Here is a 23,375-nt window from a genome sequence, read left to right on the forward strand (position 1 = left end):
TTGTTCTCACTGAGAAAGCTTTTGCATATAAAATTGAAACCACCCAAGCAGATCGGAAAAGGCATGTAAACAAAATGAAAAGTGTGATTATGTCTCTTAAAGAGCTAATGAAAGATGATAAAAGTTATTCACAAGTTAAATCACAGTTTGATGAGTTAACACACTTGTTTAAGGATGCCAGTGCATTGCATGAGTCTCTGTTTTCTTTAATCTCAGTTAACGAGAAAGATAAACAAAATATATGGTTCTCAAGCATTGCTAAATACAATAAAGAGTTTATGGAGGATGTCAAGATATAGCTTGCTGAAACTGAAAAACATTCAGGCAGGCCATCATCTGACAAAGCATAGTCAGATGATGGCCTGGAAACTTCCCTGGGAGGAGAAGTGGAGGTGCAAGAGCACATTGGGAAAAGAACCTCAATTATGTCTTAATCCCCAGAATGATGTTCAGGATGACGTGTTGTGTCAAATCAAGGCAGTAGGTCGAGCTCAAGAGTATCATCTCCTTCATCTGCACATCTCAGGGCAGAAGCTGAAACGGCTGCTTTGCTCGCACAGCAACATATACTTAAAGAAAAACACTCTCTTTAAGAACAGGAGGAGCAGTTGTGGAGAAAGAAAGAACAACTTCAGCTTGAAGCAGATATAGCTGCAACTGTTGCAAAAGTGAATGTGCTGAGAACTGGTTCCACAATGCGGATCGTTGCTTTGTAGAAATCTAATGGAATAGAATCATATTTTAAAACGAAAGGAAACAGGCTTGAAATCCTTATTGTGGAAGCACAGACTTTTGTTCCACAGACGCTTACAAAAGGTAATGCAATCACTGGGAATGCAGAGCTTCAAGTAAAAACAGTGCAACATAATATGAAAAGGAAAAGGCCTGCACCCCCTCTTATGGGGCCTTCTGACACTTTTAGACCAATTCCATCTTTGTCTAATCAACAATCTGCTCATCCAGTAGCCAATGAAAATCCGTTGTCCATTATGGAAAAACAAAATAAATTAAAATGTATGTTGGTCAATCAGCAAAGTCTCTTTTCACTGCCCAAAAGGGAGGTTCAAACCTTTGATGGCGATCCTTTACATTTTCAGGCTTTTATGTGCTCGTTTGAACAGATCATAGAAGCAACGACTGGCGATACTTTATAAGCACTTTGGGAATGGACATGTGATTGCATCTTCTTATTTGATCAAAGTTCACTCATGGGCACTGATTAGATCAGAAGATGGAAAGGCTCTTCAGGCATACTGTTTGTTCCTACGTGGATGCTGCAATGCAATGGAAGAGATTAATGATCTCTCTGAATTAAATACACCTGCCAAAATGCTTGCTTTGATTAGAAGACTGCCATATAAGTTAAAAGACAAATGGTGAACGGTAGCATGTGACATCCAGGAGAGGCAACATCGCAGAGCTGAATTCGTTGACGTTGTTTCCTTCCTTGAGTGTCAAGTTAAAATTGCTACAGATCCCGTCTTTGGAAATCTATGTGATGTTCCAGCAACACATCTAACAGCCAAGGGCAGCAATGGAGGGAAACGTTCTCCACATCCAAGAGCTAAAAGGAGTAGCTTTGGTACAACTCTGATGCTAAGAGACAGAATCAAACAGGAGCTCAAGATCGCCACAGTACTGTGAAGGCTTGTTTGTTCTGCAAAGGCGGACACACACTGGGGTCATGTGCTCTGCTTAATAAGATACCTCATAATGAGAAGATTTCGTTTCTTAAAAGGAATGGCATCTGTTTTGGCTGTTTGTATACTGGGCACATCAGCAAAGAATGCAGAAAATGTCTTTTATGTAAAATTTGTGGTTTCAGACATGCCAGTATTCTCCATATCCACCACAAGGAGAAGAATGAAGCCAAACCTGATAACGAGGCAGATAACAATCCAGATTAGTGGTCATACGGGGCCGGTGAATGAGATTGTAAGCTTGCCATCATGCCAGTTAAAGTAAAATCAAAGAGAGGTCAAAGAATAGTTGAAACATCTGCCTTTTTGAACCAAGGGAGTTCAGCATCCTTTTGTACAGTGGGTCTTATGGACAAGCTGAATATTGCTGGGAGGAAGACAACGATTCTCCTGCGCACTATGGGACAGGAGAAAGTGGTGGACAGTTTCATTGTACCTGAACTTGAAGTTGCTGGATTGGACAGTGACATATACTGTGATATACCTGACCTCTTCACTCAGCACAAAATGCCTGTAGATATTGGTAACGTCCCACATCAACAGGTCCTGGATGATTTGCACATTTGAAGCATGTTCATTTGCCAGAAATGAAGTCCAGTGTGGAGCTTTTGATTGGCATGAATATGCCCAGAGCTCTGGAACCTTTGGAGGTCATCCGGAGTGTCGGTGATGGACCTTTCACCGTTAGACTGTGCTTGGTTGGACAGTGCATGGGCCACTTAATCGAGAATGCTGTGGAAGGCCAGGATGTTTGGCAACAGTTACTCCCAAAAGAGTTTCTGCTGTCACACTGGATAAGCTATGGAAACAGCAGTTCAAGATGGACTTCCCTGAGAGCAGCCATGATGAGCAGATGGGCTGTCAAAGGAAGACTCAAAACTCCTGGAGTTGGTGATGGGTGATTTGGTATATCCCTCACCATGGGGTTTACCATCCTACCAAGGAGAAGATGCGGGTCGCCTTCGGCTGTGCAGCATCATTCCAGGGTGTCTCTCTTAATGCGCAGCTCCTGAGTGGCCCTGACTTAACAAATGCTTTGGTTGGAGTACTGACGAGGTTCAGAATAGAGCCTATTGTTTTGATGTCTGACATCCAGGTTATGTTTCACCAGGTGCATGTGCCAGAGGAAGATTCTGACCTATTGATATTTCTCTGGTGGCCTGGTGATGACTTTAGAGCATGCAAGAGTACAGGATGGGTGTTCATTTGTTTGGGGCAACATCCTCTCCAAGCTGTGCCGACTATGCCCTGCGGAAATGCGCAGAGGACAACAAAGCATACTTCAGCCAGCAGGTGATAGACACCATTCTGTATAGTTTTTATGTGGACAACTGCCTTGCTTCAATAGGCTCTGAAGACGAAGCCATCAATCTTTACTCAGATCTCAGAGACATCTGTGCCAGGGGTGGCTTCAACTTAACAAAGTGAGTAATAGCTGCAGCATTCTGGCAGTTATACCTGAGGAGGAAAGAGCAAAGAAAGTTAAGGTCATAGACCTGGATCGTGACCTGTTGAGGGAGCATTGGGACTGTGGTGGTGCCTACAGTCAGATGCATTTAAGATGCATTGTAAATGTAAAACCTGATTTTGGAGAGACGGCCACTGCTCAGTTGCATCACTTTGCAGATGCGAGTGGAAAGGGGTGTGGCGCTGTTACTTACCTGCTGCTGCACACCAGTCACTCACAGATACACAGTTCCTTCATAATGGGAAAGTCCAGTGTGCCTTTAAAACCAGTCACAATCCTACGCATGGAAATGATGCCAGCAGTGGTAGCAGTTTGCGAGGATAAAATGTGGAGGAGGGAGTTGAGACTACCTCTCCTAAACTCAGTATTTTGCACAGACAGCACCGCAGTGTTGAAATATATCAATAATGAGACTTCCAGGTTCCGTGTTTTTGTGGTGAACCAAGTGTCAGAGATCCTCAAGGCTTCTAGTGCCTCCCAGTGGAGGAATGTAAACACAACGCATAACCCTGCAGACTTTGCCTCCAGAGGCATGAAGGCAGAGACCTTTCTACACTGAATGGATATCTGGTCCTGCATTTTGTTACACAGCCAGAGAACAATTGGCCTGTGAACCCAGAACTTGCAATAACTTTAACATGAAGATCCTGAAGTTAAGGTGTCTGCTGCCATGGACGTCTCACAAGCACATGATGATGATCATCCTCTGACCCTTTTAATCCATTGTGCTTCATTCTGGACTTGTCTCATCAGGGTGATGGGTTGGATTTTGAGGTTCAAGACCTTGCTATTGCACCGCAGGAAGAACAAGACAGACTTCCAGTCTCCATCTGATACAACTCAGTCTGAAGGTGCTCATCATAGGGTTGAGTTCTGCCACGGCTTTCTTTCATTGGGAGAGGTTGAGGATGCTGAGATGCAAATAATCAAGTTCTGTCATAGGAAAAGATATCCCTAAAGGATATTCCTGCCTCCAAAGAGGAGAGACTTTGAAACGAAGCAGCCACATACATAAGGTGAATCCTGTTCTGGAGGATGATGTGCTGCGGGCTGTCGGACATCTGAGTAGAGCTGTCATGTCAGAAGATTCCAAGCATCCTGTCATAATCGCTAAAGATCTTCACATTTCTTTAAAAAAAATGTATTTATAAGATTTTAAGGTCAAAGATCTTCATATTTCTAATCTAATTCTGAAGCATATTCATAAAGAGGTGGTTCATGGTGAAAAGAACCACATACTCTCAAAGCTGCATCAAAAATACTGGGTTCCTGGTGCCTTATGTCGAGGTGTGTGGCCTGTGGAAGGTTTCATGGAACTGCAGGCCAGCTGCAGCTGGCTGAGTTGCATGAAAGCAGAGTAACCCTTGAGAAATCCCCGTTAAGCTTTGTTGGAGTGGACTATTTTGGTCCATTTGAAGTAAAACGTGGGAGAAGTGTTATGAAGCGGTATGGCGTTATTTTCGCTTGTTTGGCGATTAGAGCCAGGCGTTTTCAGGCAAATACCAAAAATCACTTTTTTCGGATGACAACTACAGATGAAGACATGTTTTCAAATTGTCTTGCTTTCTTACTTTTCCATTAAATATTTATGAAAGCTTCAAACTCACATGAATAATCCACTAAACCAGAGTAGCTGAAAGTCCAGACTGTGAGAGTTTAAGTATAAAACAAAAATGGAATAAAAGGCATAACGTAGACATGCAAAGAAACACAAAAATACAAGAAGAGGTTTTTAATTTCACACAGCACAATCAAAAGGCAGCAAACAAAAATCAGATCATAAGAGATGATCAGCTCCTGAGTACGGCATTGCACTGATTGTTTCCTCTACTCCTGCAGCAATAGTGTTTGTATATATGAAGACATTCAAGCATCAAAAATAAAGATTTTACTTTAAGGTGGCACATCTGCTGATTTTGTGATTTGGTATTTTATTATATCATAAAGCTACTGTGAGCATCAAAGGCACCAATGGCTGCACACAGGACACCCTGGGAAAAAAAACGTGTTTAGAAATAGATCAGAAATCTGTGTTTACCAGTGCTGAATGAAATCCTATAAAAAAGTGACAGCGGAGAAAAAAGCAGATCTGCTCATGGATGCAATAGTAAACATGTAGAAAAAAAATCATCTGCAGGATGGTAATGGAAAGGACAGATAAAACCGATGGTTGTGGACCTTCATTACCCTGAAAGAATCCCTATCGTGCGCACACAGTCACACACTGATGCTCATGGTTTGAAAAGAATGGGCTGCATCTTGACAAAAGTGAAGTTGTAATACTGTGGCAGGCCCTGGTGACTGATGCTGCTGAATTTGTCCCAAGAGAACGGTGGGAGTCCGTCCTGTGTTGTCGGCCCGTTCACCGCCTCCGCACGGAAATCCCCAGCCAAGTGGAAATCTGTCACCTGCACAGGGAAAAAGACGCCAACAAGAAGAAAGCTGGGTAGAGCTTAAAAGCATCTGAATTCATGAAACCTGTATGACTGCTACTGATGAAAAGGCTATTGTGGCGCTCTGGGAATACCTTAGTGTCATAGCAGCCTCCTGGTAAAGGATCCTCTCCTCGCAGGTCTTTACGGCAACAGATGGACTTGCAGGGGTCACCCTTTGAGTACGGATCCTTCTTATAGTCTGAAAACAAGCAAACCAAAAATATCATGCTTGCTGAAGCTAAAGCTTGAGAATTGAGCTTCAGAATAGCTAAATAAAAAAAGGCCACGTAATTAGACTTGTTCAACTACTTGTTAATGCAAAAATCTAATCAGACAATAAAATACCAGTAACTTGACAACCTAATAAAGTTCAAACTGACCATGGTCTACCAATCTTGTAAGGGCTTCTTCCAGCAGGATAACGCACCATGTCGCAAAGCTCAGATTATCTCAAACTGCCTTTTTGAAAGTGACAGTTTACACAAACAAAAAAAAAAAGTACTGAAGGGGCCTCCAGTGTCATTTTATCCACTAGATGTGATTTGAATCCAGCAGCTTGTTGAATGTGTGCCTCTAACAAGATGTAACTAATGAAGTGTACTGCAGCCAAAAATCTAGCTTATGAAACAGCAACATACAAAGAGTCAGCAGAATGAGCTAAAACTAAGAAGCTGAGATGGAGCCACACACCATTGAATCTCATGATGCGCTTCAAGGACTCCAGGTCCTTAACGCCACACTGGTCACGGCGAAAGATCTTGGCTCTGGGACAGAGGTCATAGGAGAAGTCCTCTCCGTACTGCTCCCACATTTCTACGTAACCACTCATTGTGTAGATCTTCCGATGGAAAGGAATGTTGTAGGACGGCCAATAACCTGTAAGAAATGGATGTGGTGACGAAATCACAGAAAAGTCTAAAAATGAAATACGATACAAAATACAATTGAATGTAGAAAATGATTAGCTGCCTCTGCGCAGAGTCTGTGTCTGGTCCGAGTACTCCACCAAGCTGGGGATCTGCTCCACCACAGTCAGCGCACCGTCGTCGAGACTGTGACCCAGCTTCACTTTGCTTCTGTCCAACACCATGTACTGATTGTTGTAGGTTCCTGCAAGAGTTACAGGTGGATTTATGGAAGAGAAAAAAGTTTAATAAAGAGGCCTGAGCATGATTTAGCTTTTTCTATCAAAACACAGCACAGTTTCTGTGCTTCATGTATAAAGATCCATGTACATAAGGCAGACATGCTCACCAGAGTTATACATGGAAAAGGTTTTGGCCCATTCTTCTCCGGTTTTTGCCAAACTGTGAGCCAGCCTGACCCTCTGCCAGGCCAGTAGGCTATTTGGGGTGATTGTGTCAAAAAGGGAGGAGTTGAAGACAACGTTGGTCGTCTGCGTCATCATCAGACCACTTCCCAAGAGGTAGAAGTCATCCAGCGACACCAGGAACCCTGAAGCCACAAACAAGCCACATTACAAACATGAGCTTTATGGATGATCTTCTTCCATAATGATGTTCTTTTTGCATGTGTGCCATGTGTGAAGAGGGCGAGATAACCAAAATTGTTATACAGAGACAGCAGAATGAATGGTTGGCCTTCTGGAGATGGCTGACACTGACTGAATTACGAAGTGGAATCATCAGCAAAACTCTAAAACTTAAGAAGCTGATCTCACCAAATCCATTTAAGACGTCTTTAACTGACCTGGAGGCAGCTACTACAAATGTACTGCATGAATATTAACAGCACAGTACTATTCAATAAACTCAGTGACTTTTACTTTTATTTATGTTTGTTTCAGCAGTTCATAAATGTTGGTTGTGTTTGTATTTTACTCCATCAGTTTTACATTCTTATAGTTTTAGTGTGTTTTTGCTGTGTATTTTCATCTGTGTTGTACTAGTCTGTGCAGTTACTGATTGTAATGCTGCCTGTCTTGGATAGGACACGTTTTAAAAGAGTTGTGTAACCTTAAAGTAATGTTATCCTGGTTAAATGAAGGTTCAATCAAAATAAATGAGGTAAATTTTCACTGATGCTCTTGCTTTCTTACATACCAGGGTAGCTGCTAAAGGATAGTTTTCCAGTGGCTGTATGGGGCTCGCTGATGTGAAAGTCCCAGTGTTTGTAAATCCGCATCGAAGCAGCGTACGTGTACCAGCTGGAATGAGCGAACAGGAGGTTCTCGTACCCCGGCAGCATCTAAAGATGATGACAGAAATCAGTAATGAGACAATCGTGCGTCATGTCCAACAGTTATGTAGCTTAACCAACATAATAACATTGGTTTAGTTAGATAATTAACTTAAATTCGATAGTTTCCTTTCAACAAAAGCAACAAAACAGACAAGAAGTCAGAACAGGTGACGTTATAGGACTTTTAAATTTGGCCTGTTATTTAGCACAAACATACATTTGTTAAAGCTGCCGTGCAAAAAACACTTTGAAGTTACAGGTTTTAGAATATGCACCTCTGTGTACAAAACTGTCCCCTGATTTAATTATGTCACTGAAAATTAAACTTAGTTTCTTTAAATATGAAATAAAGATGAATAATGCGTTACTGCACTAATGCACCAGCACATTCGATTACACAGGAAATTTGCTCTTCACTGGTAGTTTCTTGTTCTTCTTATTTTGCACACCTATGAAAATCAGGTTACAGCTGATGTCAGTGAAGCATTACTAATTTGCTGTGAAGTAAATTTGAGGAACTACTCATATACATCAGCTGCTTTTTGTGTTATGTGTATTTTTTTTAATATCTAATAAGAATAAGAGCCTGATCAGGATCGTAGACTGTATATAAAAGATGGCCACTGTAAGCTGTGCGCAGACTTGTGTTTTAGATCCTCGGGTTTGGCATTTTATCGGTTGCCATATTTTTTCCCCCTCAAACTTGACGAGCAAGAGGAGACACCACATCTTCATAAAGTGAACTTATCAACTGCTCGTTTTATGTTGCAGAAATGGAACATTTTGATGTATTCACCAAGACTTGAAACCACTAAAGATTACAGAATACATGCCCCAAAATGTATTTCGTAACATATTCCATTATGTTACTCAATGAGAGTAACGTATTCTGAATACTTTGGATTACTTAATATATTATCAAGCTTTTGTACAATTACATGAATGTACGATTGCTGTGCGATTTATTACTATTACTGAAGACTATACTCGCCATACCATTACCAACTAGATTTTTAAATCTTAATATAAAATGAGTAACAGTAGGGTGGACATTAGGTAAGGCTGCAAATTTTTGCAGCGATCTCATATAGAAAACTATTCTGCGCATATATAAAACAGGTCCGCGGCTCCAAACCGTAGTAAAGGGACGTCTGGCTAATGCGCTGGGCTCCGTGTCGGGCTCGTAGCCAAAAACTAGCTTTACTTTGTTGTCTGGGTCAACTTTGCTAACGAGAGACAGAGAAAGGCATTCTTTAGGGCTATACCTGTAACACTCTACCTTTTGCCTTCATATTAAATAATTTGTTGAACAATAATTTTAAAAATATTTCATCACGTCATTATGCAAATAGAGGTGACATGGGCCGCGAGATGGAGACACAGGCATTAGAGCCTCTTAATGTGTGTTTTATTTATTTCCACCAGCGTGGAATTACCAAAAATAGAAAGGGCATAGCCTAACATATGAAATGGGAAAAGACCGCCGTGTAATCCCTTTATTTCAACAAAGTAACTGTATTCTGAATACCACCTTTTTAAACAGTAACTGTAACGGAATACAGTTACTCATATTTTGTATTTTAAATATGTAACGCCGGTACATGTATTCCTTTACTCCCCAACACTGTTCATAGAGCAGATGCTTCTTCAAAGTCAGACTTCCTTTTGCAACCAGAAGAAAGAGTGAGTTGATTTTAGGCATCGCTAGCTTCACTTTTGGTCTCTATATCCATCTTTTATATACAGTCTGTGATTAACTTGTGTTTTGACCTCTGACCTTGATGAGTGCAGAGCAGTGACCCATCCCTGGAAGTTTGAAGTCTCTGAGTGAAGGATAGGAGCTGGGGACCAGGGCTGGGATCAGATCCAGCAGGTCTCCCACCGCGTTCAGGAACTGGACGTCAAACAGCGTCAGCGGCTTTGGGAAGGACAACAGATAAACAGCTGGTCATCAAATGCAAACAAACAGTGCTGCTGCTCCTGAAGTGAGACGGCCATTTATCAAAAACAAAACAAAACACGGAATAAAAGCTACAAAATAATTAATTATGAGAAAAGAAAATATTAAAAATAATTCACATCTTACAGCAAATCAAAGTGGATTCTTTAAACAAATAAATTATTTGAATTCATAACTGCTGGTATGTAGTATTACTTTTACTGCCATTAATATCACTATTGGCTCTATAGCATATTCATGAAAATCTTAAGTACTATTACTTCTACTTTTTATATTTAACATGACTTAAGCCTGTGAAACCTGATATAAAATTATTGGTTGATGCTTCTGCATTTCAGAGTGCAGATTTATTTGATAGCATTTTTTTTTTAAACATTCTTGTGTTTTGTTGCGTTTTTGTGGGACAAAAATCCAGCCAAACGGCTATCCTACCTTCTTCCCTTGCTTCTCGGCCCACGCTGCCACTCCTGCCTGCAATCCGTCCAGCTGAGCCATGATGAAGCCGGCGTGTTTCCACAGAGGATCGGAGCTCTTGTTCACCTGCTGTCTGACCCATGAGTCCTGCTCCCTAAACGTACAAGAATCATATTTAGACTGAAATTTAACTAAATGGATAAATGCTACTTTACAAAACCCCACCGTAATACTGCATCAGTAGAAAAACCTGATCAAAAATGTTCTTAACTCTGCAACATGGTCTTTTTTTTCCGCCCATCCCATTTGGTTCTTTAGCCGTCAGAATTACTGTCTGAAGGCCAAGAAAGATGCCCAACAGATTTACTTTGCCAAGTGGGTCATCACAGGCTTGCTGTATTAGTCCATTTTAATGACCTTCGTTATTATTATTCATTATTTTATTTTCAGTTTTACAGATGGGACAAACATGACTGGGGGATAGGAAAGGGAGAAAGAAAGAGAGGGAGTGAGCGAGGGAGGGAGGGAAAAACAGGTGAAGAGGGACAGTGAGAAAGGGCACTTAAAAAAATCATCTGGATCACCTGTTGAGAGAAGGGAAAAAAAAGAGAAAAAAAGAAAGTAAAAAAGAGAGCAATATAATAAGTACGACACCGTCGCAATAATCTGGCTAAGTGTAAGTAACCGTAAATACTCAATGTTGAATGTTATTGTGGAGCACGCAAGACTGTGCTTTTGCCAAGAAAGGTGTAGTTTGTGTTTGTGAACACCCGTGTGTACACCTGTCCGCGACCTGTGTGGATGGGCACACTTGTATTCAAAAGGTTTCTCCATTAAACGATCTGCTAGAGGGTGTGGGGAGCCATACCCCCGTCCTCCAGGGCATGAAGGACATCCAGGAGCAGAAGCCAGAGGGGGCTGCAGTGACATGTCCGTGGGCTCTGCCAGCAGCCAGCTGTACCAGAGTGGACCGAGCCCACGGAGGCATCCCCGCTCTCTGGAATCCACCAAGGCCAGGGGGCCCAGGCCCATCCGGACCAGGGCCCACAGAACCCGCAGCAGCCCACCCGACCCATCATCATCTCCCAAACTACGCAAGACAATAGACACGCAGGTTAAGTTCGTTCTCCACCACTCCTATATTTCTCCCCCGCCTCTTGACCACACCTCTGTTGTGGTCAAGAGTGGCTGAATGCCAACGCTGAGAGTGCTTAAATGTTTGGTTGAACTTTTTTCAGAAGAGGATATGAAAGATGACAGATTGTGAAGTAGATGTGACATTTCTGCTGCTCCGGTTTTAACTCTGCAAGGAAAAGGGAACAGACTCACTCCATAAATTTCTGAACTGGGTCGAGCATCTTTGGGTCGGTGATCAGCTGCGGGTACATGTTGGTGTAGTGGTCCATCATCTGCCTCGGGAAGAAAAGGAAGAATGAGTACAAGTATAAGAATGAATACAAAATGCCCAGACTCAGAATTTGAGTGAAAGAAATAAGATTATAATAAGAACTGACAGCACTTACTGGGCAGTCAGGAAGCCTTCGAGGTAGCCAGCCAGGAAGAAAGTGATCTCATCCGTTTCAGGAGTCTCTCCATACCCTGCTCGGATCTCAAGGACACTCCAGCCTGTACTGGATAGGGTGTCATTCAGGAACCCGTAAGCATCCCCCTCGACCTCCATCACCCCCTCCTTTAACTTGACAAGCTTGTGATCGGGGTCCCAGTACACAGTGGCTGCTGTCAGCTCTGAGAACACATCAACACAATGAAAATATAAACAAAAAGGGAGGCACAGATCCCAGCTCCTTTACTTATGGATTTTTTCCTTCTATATTGTTCTGATGAATTAATGGGTGCAAACAAAAATGAAAGTTTAATACCGACCAAAGGATCACTGTATCACCTCACACCCTGGACACTCCCTGTTTGTACTGTGTGCCCGAGGGCAACAGTTCAGAGCAATTAGTTTAAGGACAAATAGAGTCGAACACAGCTTTTACCCAACCGCAATAACATGTCTGAATGCTGCTACTAAAAAATGTCCATCACGCCATTCTTGAAATGATCTATGCACTGACTGAAGCATGTGTGTGGGAATGTTTGCTCATACTATTCTTATTAGCACTTTATTTATTTTATTTAGTGATTTAATTAAATGTTATTGTTTAATTTAGATTTTTATATTTCTATGGATGATGCACTGATCGGATACCACTTTTATTTTGGATGTACCTGCGACAATGACAATAAAGACATTCTGATTCTGATTCTTCAGATCCTTAAACAATCACCAGTGACTTCTCATGTAGGGGAGACCGGGGATAGTTGTAACATTTTTGACATTTCTGTCTGTAAATTGAAGCTCTTTTAAGGTAGTGGATTCAAAATGTAATGCAAAGTATTTACATGTCTCTGCTATTAAATGGTACAGCTATTTTCTCTGCAGCACAATTACCCATTGCATGGTATGGTCTCAAACACAAAGAGTGAAATGTTACAATTAACCCCATAGTCTGGGTTAGTTGTAACATATCCTGGGGTAAAATGTAACACAATGAAATAAGGGTACTAACAAAATATTAACATGTAATCTTTGTTTATTCAACACATGAATGCACTTACATCCATTTATGTAGCTGTGTGTGTGTGTGACAGAATGCAGAAATCTAGCTTTTGAACATATTCCAACCCCCAAAAAAGACAAATTATGGAATTTTCTGCAACTGAATATTTCATTAATTTTGGTTGGTCTTCCTTGAGTTTGGCCTCATTGGCTCAGTGGGCATTATAACCTACAACTCTTGCACCAATTTTGAACATAACAATGAAGCTGAAAAAATGTAGTTGTTCACCAGCATCGCAATTCCATTACTTTTTATCATACCTTGGTGTGGTTTGCAAAGTGCTTCAGAAAGATGAGGAAATCTGTTTCTTGCACTCATCCTGATTTATTTCCACTACCAGTACTTCCTACTGGTCCATCTCTGACAGAGAGGTCTGCATAATGTATGTGTGGGAACACAAACAGTGGAGGAATTGTGTTGCCAGTGGCATTAACCACATATACAAAAGCGACCAGTGAACCTCTCTCTGCTGATGTCGTTGCCCCAACTTGTTTAATATAAGTTAAAGTAATAGTGTGGTAAGTTGTAACATCTGCATTATTGTTACAACTAACCCAGACTGTTGCTGTTACAACTGACCCAGACTCCTATAGCCATGAACTAGCTAACATTACAGCCAACGGCTAAAACATTAGCACTAAAGACCTACACAGAATATATCCCCATAGACATACAAATAACATAATTTAAGTTTGATGACTTTAACTGCAAAGCAGATAATGCTATTAGAAATTGAAATAAAGTAGAAAAACTTACTTTTTGGCATACAAATTACTTTTTTTGGTGTTAAATTGTCTGTTTTTGACAAAATGTGCTGATTTTTCACATGTGATAGCAGAACTGAATTGGGCATGCACAGGATGAGTCACATCATTTGAAACTTAGCCCTGATTGGAGAAATTTGAAGTGTTACAACTGACCCACGTTACAACTATCCCCGGTCTCCCCTACTTGTCCTACTTACTGTCAGCAGAGGCGAAGGTCGCAGCCACGATGAATAAAAGACAGGCATGTAACCAATTTAGTGGAGACATGTCTGCGAGAATGGAGCTGAAAACTAAAACTGCTGCGGGACATAGAAATGGTTCGAACAGAAGTGGCACGGGTAAAGAGGAAATCTGTCTTTTCTATGCAAGGAAAGTCCAAAGGTGACGCGAGCTCAGTTTCCTGATTGGCTGCGGCCAGGAGCGGAAAAGGGGAACAGTACGTGAAAACACTTCGAGACAAGCTGCTGGAACAACTAAGATAGTTGGTAAACAAGAGTACATGGTTTTCAGTTTTGAGACAAGAAAAGAAAGAAAATAACCTTCCACCCCAGATGGGACTCGAACCCACAATCCCTGGCTTAGGAGGCCAGTGCCTTATCCATTAGGCCACTGGGGCTGTATGGCTTTGTGACTCTCACAGGAAACTCTTTAGAGATTATAACAATCACCCTGCGACGATTTCATATCGTAGGTACCAGAGCCTGAGTCCGGAGCGGTGTGTGGGCTTTTCGAAGGTTTAGTTCAGAGTTACATGACGCGTCTACAGCGAAGAGAATTCTTTCTGCGCAGCTGGCATGTTTCCGTTCCGTTTTACAACTGAAAGCAAAAGCCCCATATTCATGGAGGCTTCAAGATTACATTCTTATAATTAACACACAACCCTCCTTTATATTTGGATTTACTTTATTTGATATATTACAATGTCACGGACAGTGCATCTGCGCAATTCATGTGGCACAGACCCTATCGAGGTAAAAGAAAGTTAAAATAGAAAATAAACTGACAGCATATTCATTAAAATGATCATATATTTAGTCAAGTTCCGAAAAGTCATTATGACGTAGTACGAAGCAACCAACCAAGAAAATTAAGAAACATAAACAATGGGTCCCTTTCTTTGCATTCAGAGAAACAAAAAGAAACATTTAAGAGCTGATGCGACACTGCCCCCTAGTGATAGGTTTTGGAACAGTTTAATAAACTATCAGATTAACTTTTCCTTAATAAATTTTCAGATATAATTTGATAAACACAATAAATAAAACAGTAAGTAAAAGAGCTTTTACACCTTTTTTCTACACAGTTCTAGTGTTTTTTCTTAAATTCCTTTTTACAACACGGTGAAGCTGTGCATCCATTTAGTTTCTTCATCATACTGTGAGGGCACAGCTGGAATGCAAATGTAGTGAGGGGAATGTGAACACTCCACCTGAAGCATGCTGCCCGAGAAGATAAAACAGACACCTTAGACAAAGAAAAAAAAAGAACCTCGGTCAGACAACTTAAAATGTGCAAAGATGGAGGAAAAAGGCTGAATGTAACAAACACCCTGACATTTTGTAAAACTATCCAGTGGTTTGTTGCACTGAGAATTTCTCTCTGCAGTGACAAACATTTAGAGTGTGATATCATTTCAAGCAGGTAAACAAATAAACGTCAAAGATGCAGCAGGTTCTGCAGCAAAGAAAATAAATATTATCCACACTGAAACAGCTCAGACCCAGTACACTTCACTGTACAGAGAGCAAAGGCACACCTCATATGCTTACAGATCCCAGTCTGAAACATTAAAACCCAAACACATCACTCACAACAAAATAAAGCTTCATTCAGTTGATTGTGTCTCTCACACTCCTTCAGTGATGACCTTATGAGACACCATAAATGATTTTCTTTAAGTGAAAATTTGCAAATGTAAATAATATCATAAAGTAACCGTAAAGCTATAGAATTTTTAACAATCCACAGAAACAACTGTAAAAACGCCCACATACAGTATCATAGCAGCATTTCTAATCAGTATTCCTCTCTGTGTGAACAGTGTTAACCGCTCCTGCAGCTGCTTTCTGCTGCAAGGATCCCTGCCTGCTGAGTGTGTAGACATTAAATGTAACTGATGGTAAACACAAACGCATGCGGGCTTTCTCATTCGTCATCGATCAGCTTCTCCGCTCCGTTTTCTGCTTGTCTGCCAGCACTGCTTCCTCCTCCCTCTCCGCCTCCCTCTTCCTCCTCGTCTTCGTCTGTGTAGGAGAACGGCTGGCTGCTGTAGTTGATCATTGTGCGGGAGAGGTCCACCTCGATGGGGAACACATCTGCCTCCTTCAGGACGGCGTAGCAGTCATTGTAGTAATGTGACATTCCCGACACGAAGCGCTGCAGCTGGAACACGATGTCCTGAACTGGAGACGGGGAAGAAAGAAAACAAAAGCAACATGTTGAAGCTACTAAATCCTCAGCATCTGTTTACAGGCCACGGAGGACAGAGGAGGGAATAGCTAAAGGTGAAAAACAGCAAGAACAGACCGTGTTTCTGATCCAGCAGCTCTATCTTCTCCAGGACGTCTTTCCTCATTTTGGCAAAGCGGGCGCGGGCTTCCTGCCGACACCGAAGCACCAAACGGTACTCATAGTTACCAGTGCTGACGCGGTACAGAGGCTCCCCCATGGCCTGTGAGAAGGAAAATAGGATTTACTGGTTCATATCAAACATGTTTTCAGCTGCGGAAATCCAAGGAAAGCTTATAGCCAGTTCTTCCCCAGAGTGCTTATGGGAAAATGAGAGAAAAAAAAAACTTGCACTTGCTAAGTCTGCATCAGTGTGGTGAACTAAAGTTTGACTGTGAGCATGAAGGATATAGAGGCGGTCATGCTGAGATGGTAAATATCTACACCTTTTAAAAAGAACACCTGTTATCACCGAGTCTGACTCTAATCTAACACCTGTGTACAAAACAGAACATGATTAAACGCAGTCATCTCAAGCAGCTTCATACTTCAAGGTACCATCCCTATAACTAGAGAGAGGAACATAATGATCTCATGATAATTAAAGATGGGCATCTACATTAGAGTCTGCAGATACAAATGTGATGTTCCATCTTCTTACAGTCAGTTTTTCTAATGTTTTCATCTTTCTGCTTTAGAACGTTCAAAAAGTAGCAGGTTTCGGTTACATTTTTCCTGGGGTCAAATTTTTCCTCATAGAAGAATAATCTGACACACTGAACAGGAAGAAATGTTGCAATCAAAATGTCACTTTTACATCAACTGTCAATATCATACTGATATAATTAAATCAGTAAAAATTGTGACTCACGATGCTGCTGTATTCTTCATCATCCATTTCCTTCACCTTCAAGCAGTACGACTGAAAGACACAAAAAACCCGTCCTGTTATTCAACCTACAGGCTGACAGTGAATTTCAGTAAACAGAGTGACAGCACCGCAGGTCTCACCAGATATTCAAACTTCACATCCAGGTACTTGCGGATGGTGAGCTTGGTGTCTGGTATGGCCTTATTAAGGTACGTGTTCAGATCATGGAGCATCTGCACAACGAGAGACACTTTAAAATCTAACATCCACTGGAAAACTGACATCTTACATAATAAATTTCACTCTGACAGATTTAAGGAACACAATATAAAGTATACACAGACAGAATTTTCCAAAGCTTTCTTTAAAATGAATGTTTTTAACTGATGTGTGCACTTTTAGTACAATGAATGACTCAAAGCATAAATTAAATCTGTGCTTACAGGTTTGATGGTCTTTAGAAGCTGAATGCCGTATTTCTCAATGTTGCGGTGAGCATCAGCAAACTTCACAAAAGCCTCGCTGGCAGCAGCCTGGGGCTCTCGTACCCCGATGACAGAAAACACATCTCCAAATGCTGCAAAGGGACAAAACCAGAAACCGCTCAGATATAGCTACGAGCAAAGATCTGCTAAAGTTAGAAAACAAAAAGTAATAAATACAACTCCACCAGCAAGCAGACATTGTATGAAAACATGACATTTTTCTTCATTTTATGGTCACGTTTCAACTAAAAGCTCCACCAGGTTTTAGCCTTCATTGGGGAAAAAAAACAAAACAAAAAAAACAACAGCAAACTTTCGCTTGGGGGTGAGAGTGGATTATTCCACTGGTGTAATACTGTTTTTCTCGTTTGTGATTTTGGATATAGTGACTGACCTCTGTGGGTTTGAGAAAGCTCAAAAAACGCCCTCAGTAGTCTTTTCGTGTGCTCCATCAGCCCTGCAACGCAAACAGAGAACAACAGCGTCTCTGTGGATTAAAAGCTCTCTCATATCTGTGATTATGGAGTTTTCACATTACATGATTAACATGTTTAGGTAAAGAATCTTATCATTCTTTACCTTTGTACAGCTCTGCCGTTTTCTCCAGCTCTTCCAGTCTTTTGACAAGTCCATCTGTAAAGAAGAATAAGTTAAATCTAAGTAGATATGAACAAACCTGCAGTTACCATCTTAGCAGTCTTACCATTGCATAGAATAGCTCGACTGAGTCCAAGAGCATCCGCTGTTCCTGAGCTCAAATTCTCTACGAGTCGATGTTTGACTTTTTTCAGCACTGAAACATAGAAAATATCAATGTTTAACACAAACTAACGCAGCAGTGAAAACGATTTGTTGAGATTCTGCAAGAATGCAGTACACAGCACTGCAGTGCACGCTTCAAAAGAAAGTAACATAAATATAAATACCTATGTCCAGAGACTTCCCCTGTTTTGGGTCAGCCTGCAGCTTATTGTAGTGGATCACTGCCTCTCCCTGTGAAAATAGGATCAACAGTTAAATGAACCAAATAAATATAGGATGGTGAGAGGAAGAGCATCTATTGTAGCAGTGCTAAATATAAGAAATAGAACTGTTTTAGCTTTTGTTGAGATTATGCAAGAATGCAGTACAAAGCACTGCTATGCATGCTTCAAAGAAAGTTACATTTCACCTTAGTAGATAAGTTAAAATTAATAATGTGCAACATTCATGGTGCTAAGTGTGAAATGTATTTTCAGTGACGGGCAGCAGCAACACCACCTAATCCTTTTAATCCCACACTGAACCCCATCTTTATCCCGCCACGCAGGAAGTCATGGAATTTTTTGGGTTGTGAACAAAAGATGCCAAAAACAACAGCGCCACTATTCACCGGTGATGGTACGCCACATGCTACGGGCTATTGTCCCGACCTCTTCAGCACAGCTTAGCAAACCAGTGAAGTCACTCCTACAGTGTCCTGTCTACAGTGGGAAGGTGGGCTCATATCTCACTAACTGTTGGACTGTGCTGGACATAAAAAAGTGAGTCATCTTTTAACTATTTTCAAAATTTCTTTTAAATGACACACAGTGTTTCTGTGGTTTGGTTCTTTTTTTCTTCATTATGGGGCACTGGTCATCAGAGGTGAGGGTGAGTATGAAGAGTCGCTGTCTTTAGGTTTAAAAGATTAAAAACAAGAGTTTAATAATAGGGCTCATGTTAACATCATTATTTCAACAAGGCTGTCATAAGATTTTCACAGCAATGACACTATTATTGTATTCAAAATAATCCATGGAAATAATCATCACATCACAACAACTACCAAAAATCTGAAAAGGCTAATAAAGCTATCAGTCAAATGCATCTTTTTCTTTAGTGTGTATGGAGATGGTGAGAGTTTTTGTAGCTACAGATGCAAAAATGACTGTACTATTATTCTAAACTGTGTGCATTTTTGTCACACTGTAATGATAAATAGCAGTTATGGTCAATAGTGTAATGCTAAGTTTTTAATAAACACTTTCAGAGTCGGTGTACCTGCACAGCTTGAATCATCTTGGCCACCTCCACCTTAGTTTTGCCCTTGACTGCTTTCCCGTTCACACCTGTGATTTCATCACCTGCTGCCAGCGTCCCATCCAAAGCTGCTGGTGTGTTATCAAACACCTGCAAAGCAACAGCAACCGCATTTAAAAAGTACCGTGACAAAGTACAGTTATTTTTCCTGAATAAGAGGCGATAAGCTGCATTTAATGACCCGTATGCTAAACAGCAGCAAACTGAGACAGATACAGTCTTATAACATTTAAAGCATGATGGAAACTTCTGGTGATCGATGACATGTTAATAAATAAAGTCATAATAAATTATTCTGTGTGCACCTGAACAATGTAGAGGCAAGGGCAGTACTGAGCCCCACCACCAATGCTGATGCCTATAAGATTATTAGCATCTTTCTTCAGAGTCACAGTCCCAGGCACTGTTGGTATCCCCCTGTTAAGACAGAGAAAAAAACCCACACTAATTGAGCTTTGAAGCATTTTGTTCAGCTTATTCTGGGACATTCTGTAATGAGGGAACTATATCACAGTTTATATCAAGGCATTCACCTTATCAGTTACTGTTTTAGATGTTTAATAATGATTTATGTTTATAATGTATGAAAAGCATATGTGATTCGGCGGGGTGGGTAGAGAAAGCTCATTAATGACTCACAGTTTGTCCTCCTCCAATTCATAGTCCATATCTGTGAACATTGCAGGACAGCGTCACTCCTGTCCCTGTGAAACCTGCGAGAGAGTACAATAAAACAGAAATCAAAGGTTTTAACTGGATCTAGTGATCAGAAACCAAAGAAACGCTCATTAAAAGAGTGAGAATCAGAACACGTTTAAGAGTTTGAGCTACCGGTGAATTTAAAAGTAGTTTATAGTCAGATGGACTATCGGAAAATCACCAAAATTGGCAGCTTTGCTTTCCTGATGCGGCAAATCTAATCGCTGTGGAGTCAGTGAGGAAACGCTGGAGCAGAGCAAACAGCTGGTAACCCGCAGTGCATGCTAACATCCTAACAACAACCATTTAAATACGTTTTAATTAATGTAACTGTTGCACTTAATATATCTGCATGCACACACAAACCAGTCACTGTTAGATTTCATTACAGTGACCGAGGTCAGTAAGGAACTTGGATTATTAGCTGCTAGCCTGTAGGCTAATAGCAGCTGCATTTAGCTAATGTTGTCCCCTGAAACGTCAGCAGGCCATTAACAATTTACCTTTCTAGGCGTCGCACAGAGTCGTCATAAAGATATTATTCAGTGTGCATAAAATCAAAATATTTTTTTTTGAATCGACCTTTTTATTCGCAATTATCTCAACTTCTCGATCTAAAGACAGCTTCTATTTACTTTATTTTGTCACTTCCGGAAGGATGACGGAAGTTGTTGTTAAAACGTATTACAAAAGGAAGGACTGGATAATCATTTTCTAGTTTTTTCTTACAGTCTATAATTCTATATTCCTCAGTGTAAATGATACAGATTATTTATTTTAAACTTCTCATCAGCTCATATGAAAACACTGTAATTGTATTTTAGCAGATTTAATTAAAGTCCTTCCAGGATTCGCTTGTTTCTAATTTAGACTACGCGTTTTACTGCCATCCAGTGGTTAGAGTGTCAACCTGCCCCTGCATGAAATTTGTCAAATATAATATTATTACAGATTTGTTTTGATGGAAAAAGTGATGTACATTTCACAATGATCTTGTTTGTAGATCATTTTAAATGTCAAGCATACAAAAACAATTGTTGCGAAATAGACTTATTGCATGGGTATGGTGCACTAGTATAGATTATTTTGTTCTAGAGTCATCTGCAGTATATTGAAGGCCCTCATTAATATGCAAAATTAATACCAATGAAAAATACAAAAATCACACTAATTTGTTCATATACTAATTTGCTCTTGCAGGTGATTAAACAGAGTGGTGCTTGTACTGAATATAGTATGATGTTGAATGAGTCAGTGTCAAAAGAGAATCTTACTAAAACTCATGTCTTGCATCATAAATAAACTAGAATTCACAGTTACCCCATTTACCTTTTTTCTCCCGGCACAGTAGACTGTACCTCTGTTGACACTCCATCATCCAGGACTGTTCACCAGCAACCAGTATGAGTATGGTAAGCTTAGGTTTGTGTATGCCACTACATGTCAGCAAATTAACTACATTTTACCCTTTAATAAATTATTTGCAAAACTAAAAATGCAAAGTTATTTCATTCTCAAGACTTCTTCAGATTATATTCTAACCATGTGTTCAGGAACTCGAACTGAAGAATGTGGATTTGAGAGCCGGAGATGAGCTGAAAATAAAAGGGGTAATTCTGCATGATGCAGAGAGGTAAGCTAACAAAACTCATAACATTTATTTTTTCAGTACAGTAACCATATAAACTGAATGAAAGCTACATATGCTGTTAATCCTGCAGTAGGAAAATCCAATCTAGCACAAAGTGGACTTTTACAAATTATATTATATCTTGTATTCCACTGTGTGATCATGTGTTCAAAGCTCTGCAAGCCATTGATATTAAAACATAGTTTGTACAACCTCTGATCAACAGATTCCAGATTGATCTTGGCTGTGATGCAGATGACCTGGCACTGCACTTCAACCCTCGTTTCCATGATGACACTGATGGTGCTGTGCTGGTGTGCAACTCAAAGATTGCTGGTTGCTGGGGCGATGAAAAACGGGAAATTCACAACCCCCTACAGAGGGGTGCTGATGTCAAGGTGAGGGAATGTGATCGAAGTAATTGATGATGTACTGAGTGTCTGAGTATTATGAATATCACAAGAAGGTTTTTGATTAGATCAAATGGATGTTTGGTTTACCCACATAAAACACAAAAAACACACCAATACTCTTGCAGATATTAAGCTGGGGGATGAAGGTTGGGTTGGAATTGATTGTGTTTTGGAAAAAATGTTTTCTTATGAATTTTTCTTCTGTTTCAGATTGTGTTGAAACTGGCTGAAGACACGTTTGAAGTGGAACTTCCTGATGGACAGGAAGTCCAGTTTCCAAATCGTGTTGGTATGGGTACCATCAGCTACATCAGAGTCACAGGAGACTTTAAACTGAAATCCTTCAAGATCTGCTAAGAGATACAACTGTAAACAGATGCTGTGTTTAACACTTTAGTTATAGATGAGGTTTGACTGTCTGAATGTTATTCTTACAATAACAGTCAGTTATTGACTGAAGAATCATTAAGAGATAAAGAGAAATTAATACATTTAAGTGGATTAAAATGTCCTGTTGTGCAAAATGATATAAAATGTTTACAGTCAAATAATCCTGTTTTGTCATTTTTAAGGTTTTGCAGCCTCTCACAAACACAGTATAAGTCAAAGCATGAAAGAGTAAAAGTATGATGACACGGAACAATAGAAGAAAATGCAAATATATTAGTTCTTTGCTAAATCCAGTAACTGATTATTTATAGTCATGTAAACATGTAGATAAAACATGCAGAGAAAAATGGCTCCAAATGATACAAAATGCATGTGGGGCACGAGGGTTCCTAGTTAACACTTTTCTATGTGGAGTTTGTATGTTACTTGTGCCTCCATAGGTTTCCAACTTCTTTTGAAATGCATGTTAGGTTAATTGGTGGGCCTTTTAAGTTCCAAACTAAAAAGTAGTCCTGGAGTTGGCCACCCCTGAAATATATCATATATCAGTCAAATCAATAAAGCCATCTAGCATTGGAATCCTGCTGAATTATGTTGTGGAAATTTAAAATAAAACCTGCAAACACCTCAGTGAGCATGATTTGAAGTGAGTTTAATAACATATTGCAATATGGAGAGACTCTGGTCAATCACCTAAGCAATCTCTGAAAATGGGCGCGGTTGCTCATGTCTTATGTGTCTGTGAAGGTTCTCAGTCATCCAGGTCATCGTAGTCAAAGGAGCTTGCAAAGAAAAGCGTCTGGACTTC

At 40.4% G+C, this 23,375-nt stretch overlaps 3 protein-coding genes across 5 annotated transcripts; 1 reads left to right on the forward strand and 2 right to left on the reverse strand.

The window, feature by feature from the left end:
* Positions 1 to 4,854: 4,854 nt before the first annotated feature.
* LOC308412074 (phospholipase B-like 1) lies at positions 4,855 to 14,038 on the reverse strand. The gene is made up of 11 exons (XM_080906160.1): positions 13,768 to 14,038; positions 11,703 to 11,925; positions 11,509 to 11,592; positions 10,198 to 10,333; positions 9,583 to 9,723; positions 7,667 to 7,811; positions 6,858 to 7,058; positions 6,573 to 6,713; positions 6,294 to 6,479; positions 5,696 to 5,802; positions 4,855 to 5,576 (listed from the first exon to the last, which is right to left on the reverse strand). The coding sequence occupies exons 1-11, from the start codon at positions 13,835 to 13,837 to the stop codon at positions 5,400 to 5,402; spliced, it is 1,611 nt and encodes a 536-aa protein (XP_080762286.1). The 5' UTR covers positions 13,838 to 14,038; the 3' UTR covers positions 4,855 to 5,399.
* A 417-nt stretch (positions 14,039 to 14,455) lies between these two features.
* On the reverse strand, positions 14,456 to 20,781 carry pick1 (protein interacting with prkca 1). Its single transcript, XM_080906268.1, has 13 exons — positions 20,638 to 20,781; positions 20,075 to 20,148; positions 19,741 to 19,852; positions 19,397 to 19,525; positions 18,301 to 18,367; positions 18,078 to 18,167; positions 17,954 to 18,007; positions 17,769 to 17,831; positions 17,333 to 17,466; positions 17,030 to 17,122; positions 16,890 to 16,940; positions 16,097 to 16,241; positions 14,456 to 15,972 (listed from the first exon to the last, which is right to left on the reverse strand). The coding sequence occupies exons 2-13, from the start codon at positions 20,113 to 20,115 to the stop codon at positions 15,716 to 15,718; spliced, it is 1,236 nt and encodes a 411-aa protein (XP_080762394.1). The 5' UTR covers positions 20,116 to 20,148; positions 20,638 to 20,781; the 3' UTR covers positions 14,456 to 15,715.
* LOC308412136 (galectin-2-like) lies at positions 18,387 to 23,021 on the forward strand. 3 transcript variants are annotated; one of them, XM_080906271.1, is made up of 5 exons: positions 18,387 to 18,897; positions 21,483 to 21,546; positions 21,688 to 21,767; positions 21,991 to 22,162; positions 22,388 to 23,021. In XM_080906271.1, the coding sequence occupies exons 2-5, from the start codon at positions 21,538 to 21,540 to the stop codon at positions 22,532 to 22,534; spliced, it is 408 nt and encodes a 135-aa protein (XP_080762397.1). In that variant the 5' UTR covers positions 18,387 to 18,897; positions 21,483 to 21,537; the 3' UTR covers positions 22,535 to 23,021. The 3 variants fall into 3 exon arrangements, with proteins under 3 accessions (XP_080762397.1, XP_080762395.1, XP_080762396.1); XM_080906269.1 differs by lacking the exon at positions 18,387 to 18,897 and adding an exon at positions 20,155 to 20,401; XM_080906270.1 differs by lacking the exon at positions 18,387 to 18,897 and adding an exon at positions 20,155 to 20,401 and having other exon boundaries at positions 21,486 to 21,546.
* The last annotated feature ends 354 nt before the right edge of the window (positions 23,022 to 23,375 follow it).

Source organism: Rhamphochromis sp. 'chilingali' (assembly GCF_963969265.1).
Source record: "Rhamphochromis sp. 'chilingali' genome assembly, chromosome: 15".
Lineage (NCBI taxonomy): Eukaryota > Metazoa > Chordata > Actinopteri > Cichliformes > Cichlidae > Rhamphochromis > Rhamphochromis sp. 'chilingali'.

Excerpts from the sequence above, each read along its gene's own strand:
- LOC308412074 (XM_080906160.1), bottom strand. The coding sequence starts at position 13,837 with ATGTCTCCACTAAATTGGTTACATGCCTGTCTTTTATTCATCGTGGCT. Across the intron at positions 9,724-10,197 it reads CCGAGAAGCAAGGGAAGAAG|CCGCTGACGCTGTTTGACGT; the intron begins GTAGGATAGCCG and ends TCCTTCCCAAAG. Across the intron at positions 5,577-5,695 it reads GAGGCTGCTATGACACTAAG|GTGACAGATTTCCACTTGGC; the intron begins GTATTCCCAGAG and ends TTCCCTGTGCAG.
- pick1 (XM_080906268.1), bottom strand. The coding sequence starts at position 20,115 with ATGTTCACAGATATGGACTATGAATTGGAGGAGGACAAACT. Across the intron at positions 19,526-19,740 it reads CTTGCCTCTACATTGTTCAG|GTGTTTGATAACACACCAGC; the intron begins GTGCACACAGAA and ends GTTGCTTTGCAG. Across the intron at positions 18,368-19,396 it reads AGATGATTCAAGCTGTGCAG|GGAGAGGCAGTGATCCACTA; the intron begins GTACACCGACTC and ends CTATTTTCACAG.
- LOC308412136 (XM_080906271.1), top strand. Across the intron at positions 21,768-21,990 it reads ATTCTGCATGATGCAGAGAG|ATTCCAGATTGATCTTGGCT; the intron begins GTAAGCTAACAA and ends TCTGATCAACAG. Across the intron at positions 22,163-22,387 it reads AGAGGGGTGCTGATGTCAAG|ATTGTGTTGAAACTGGCTGA; the intron begins GTGAGGGAATGT and ends CTTCTGTTTCAG.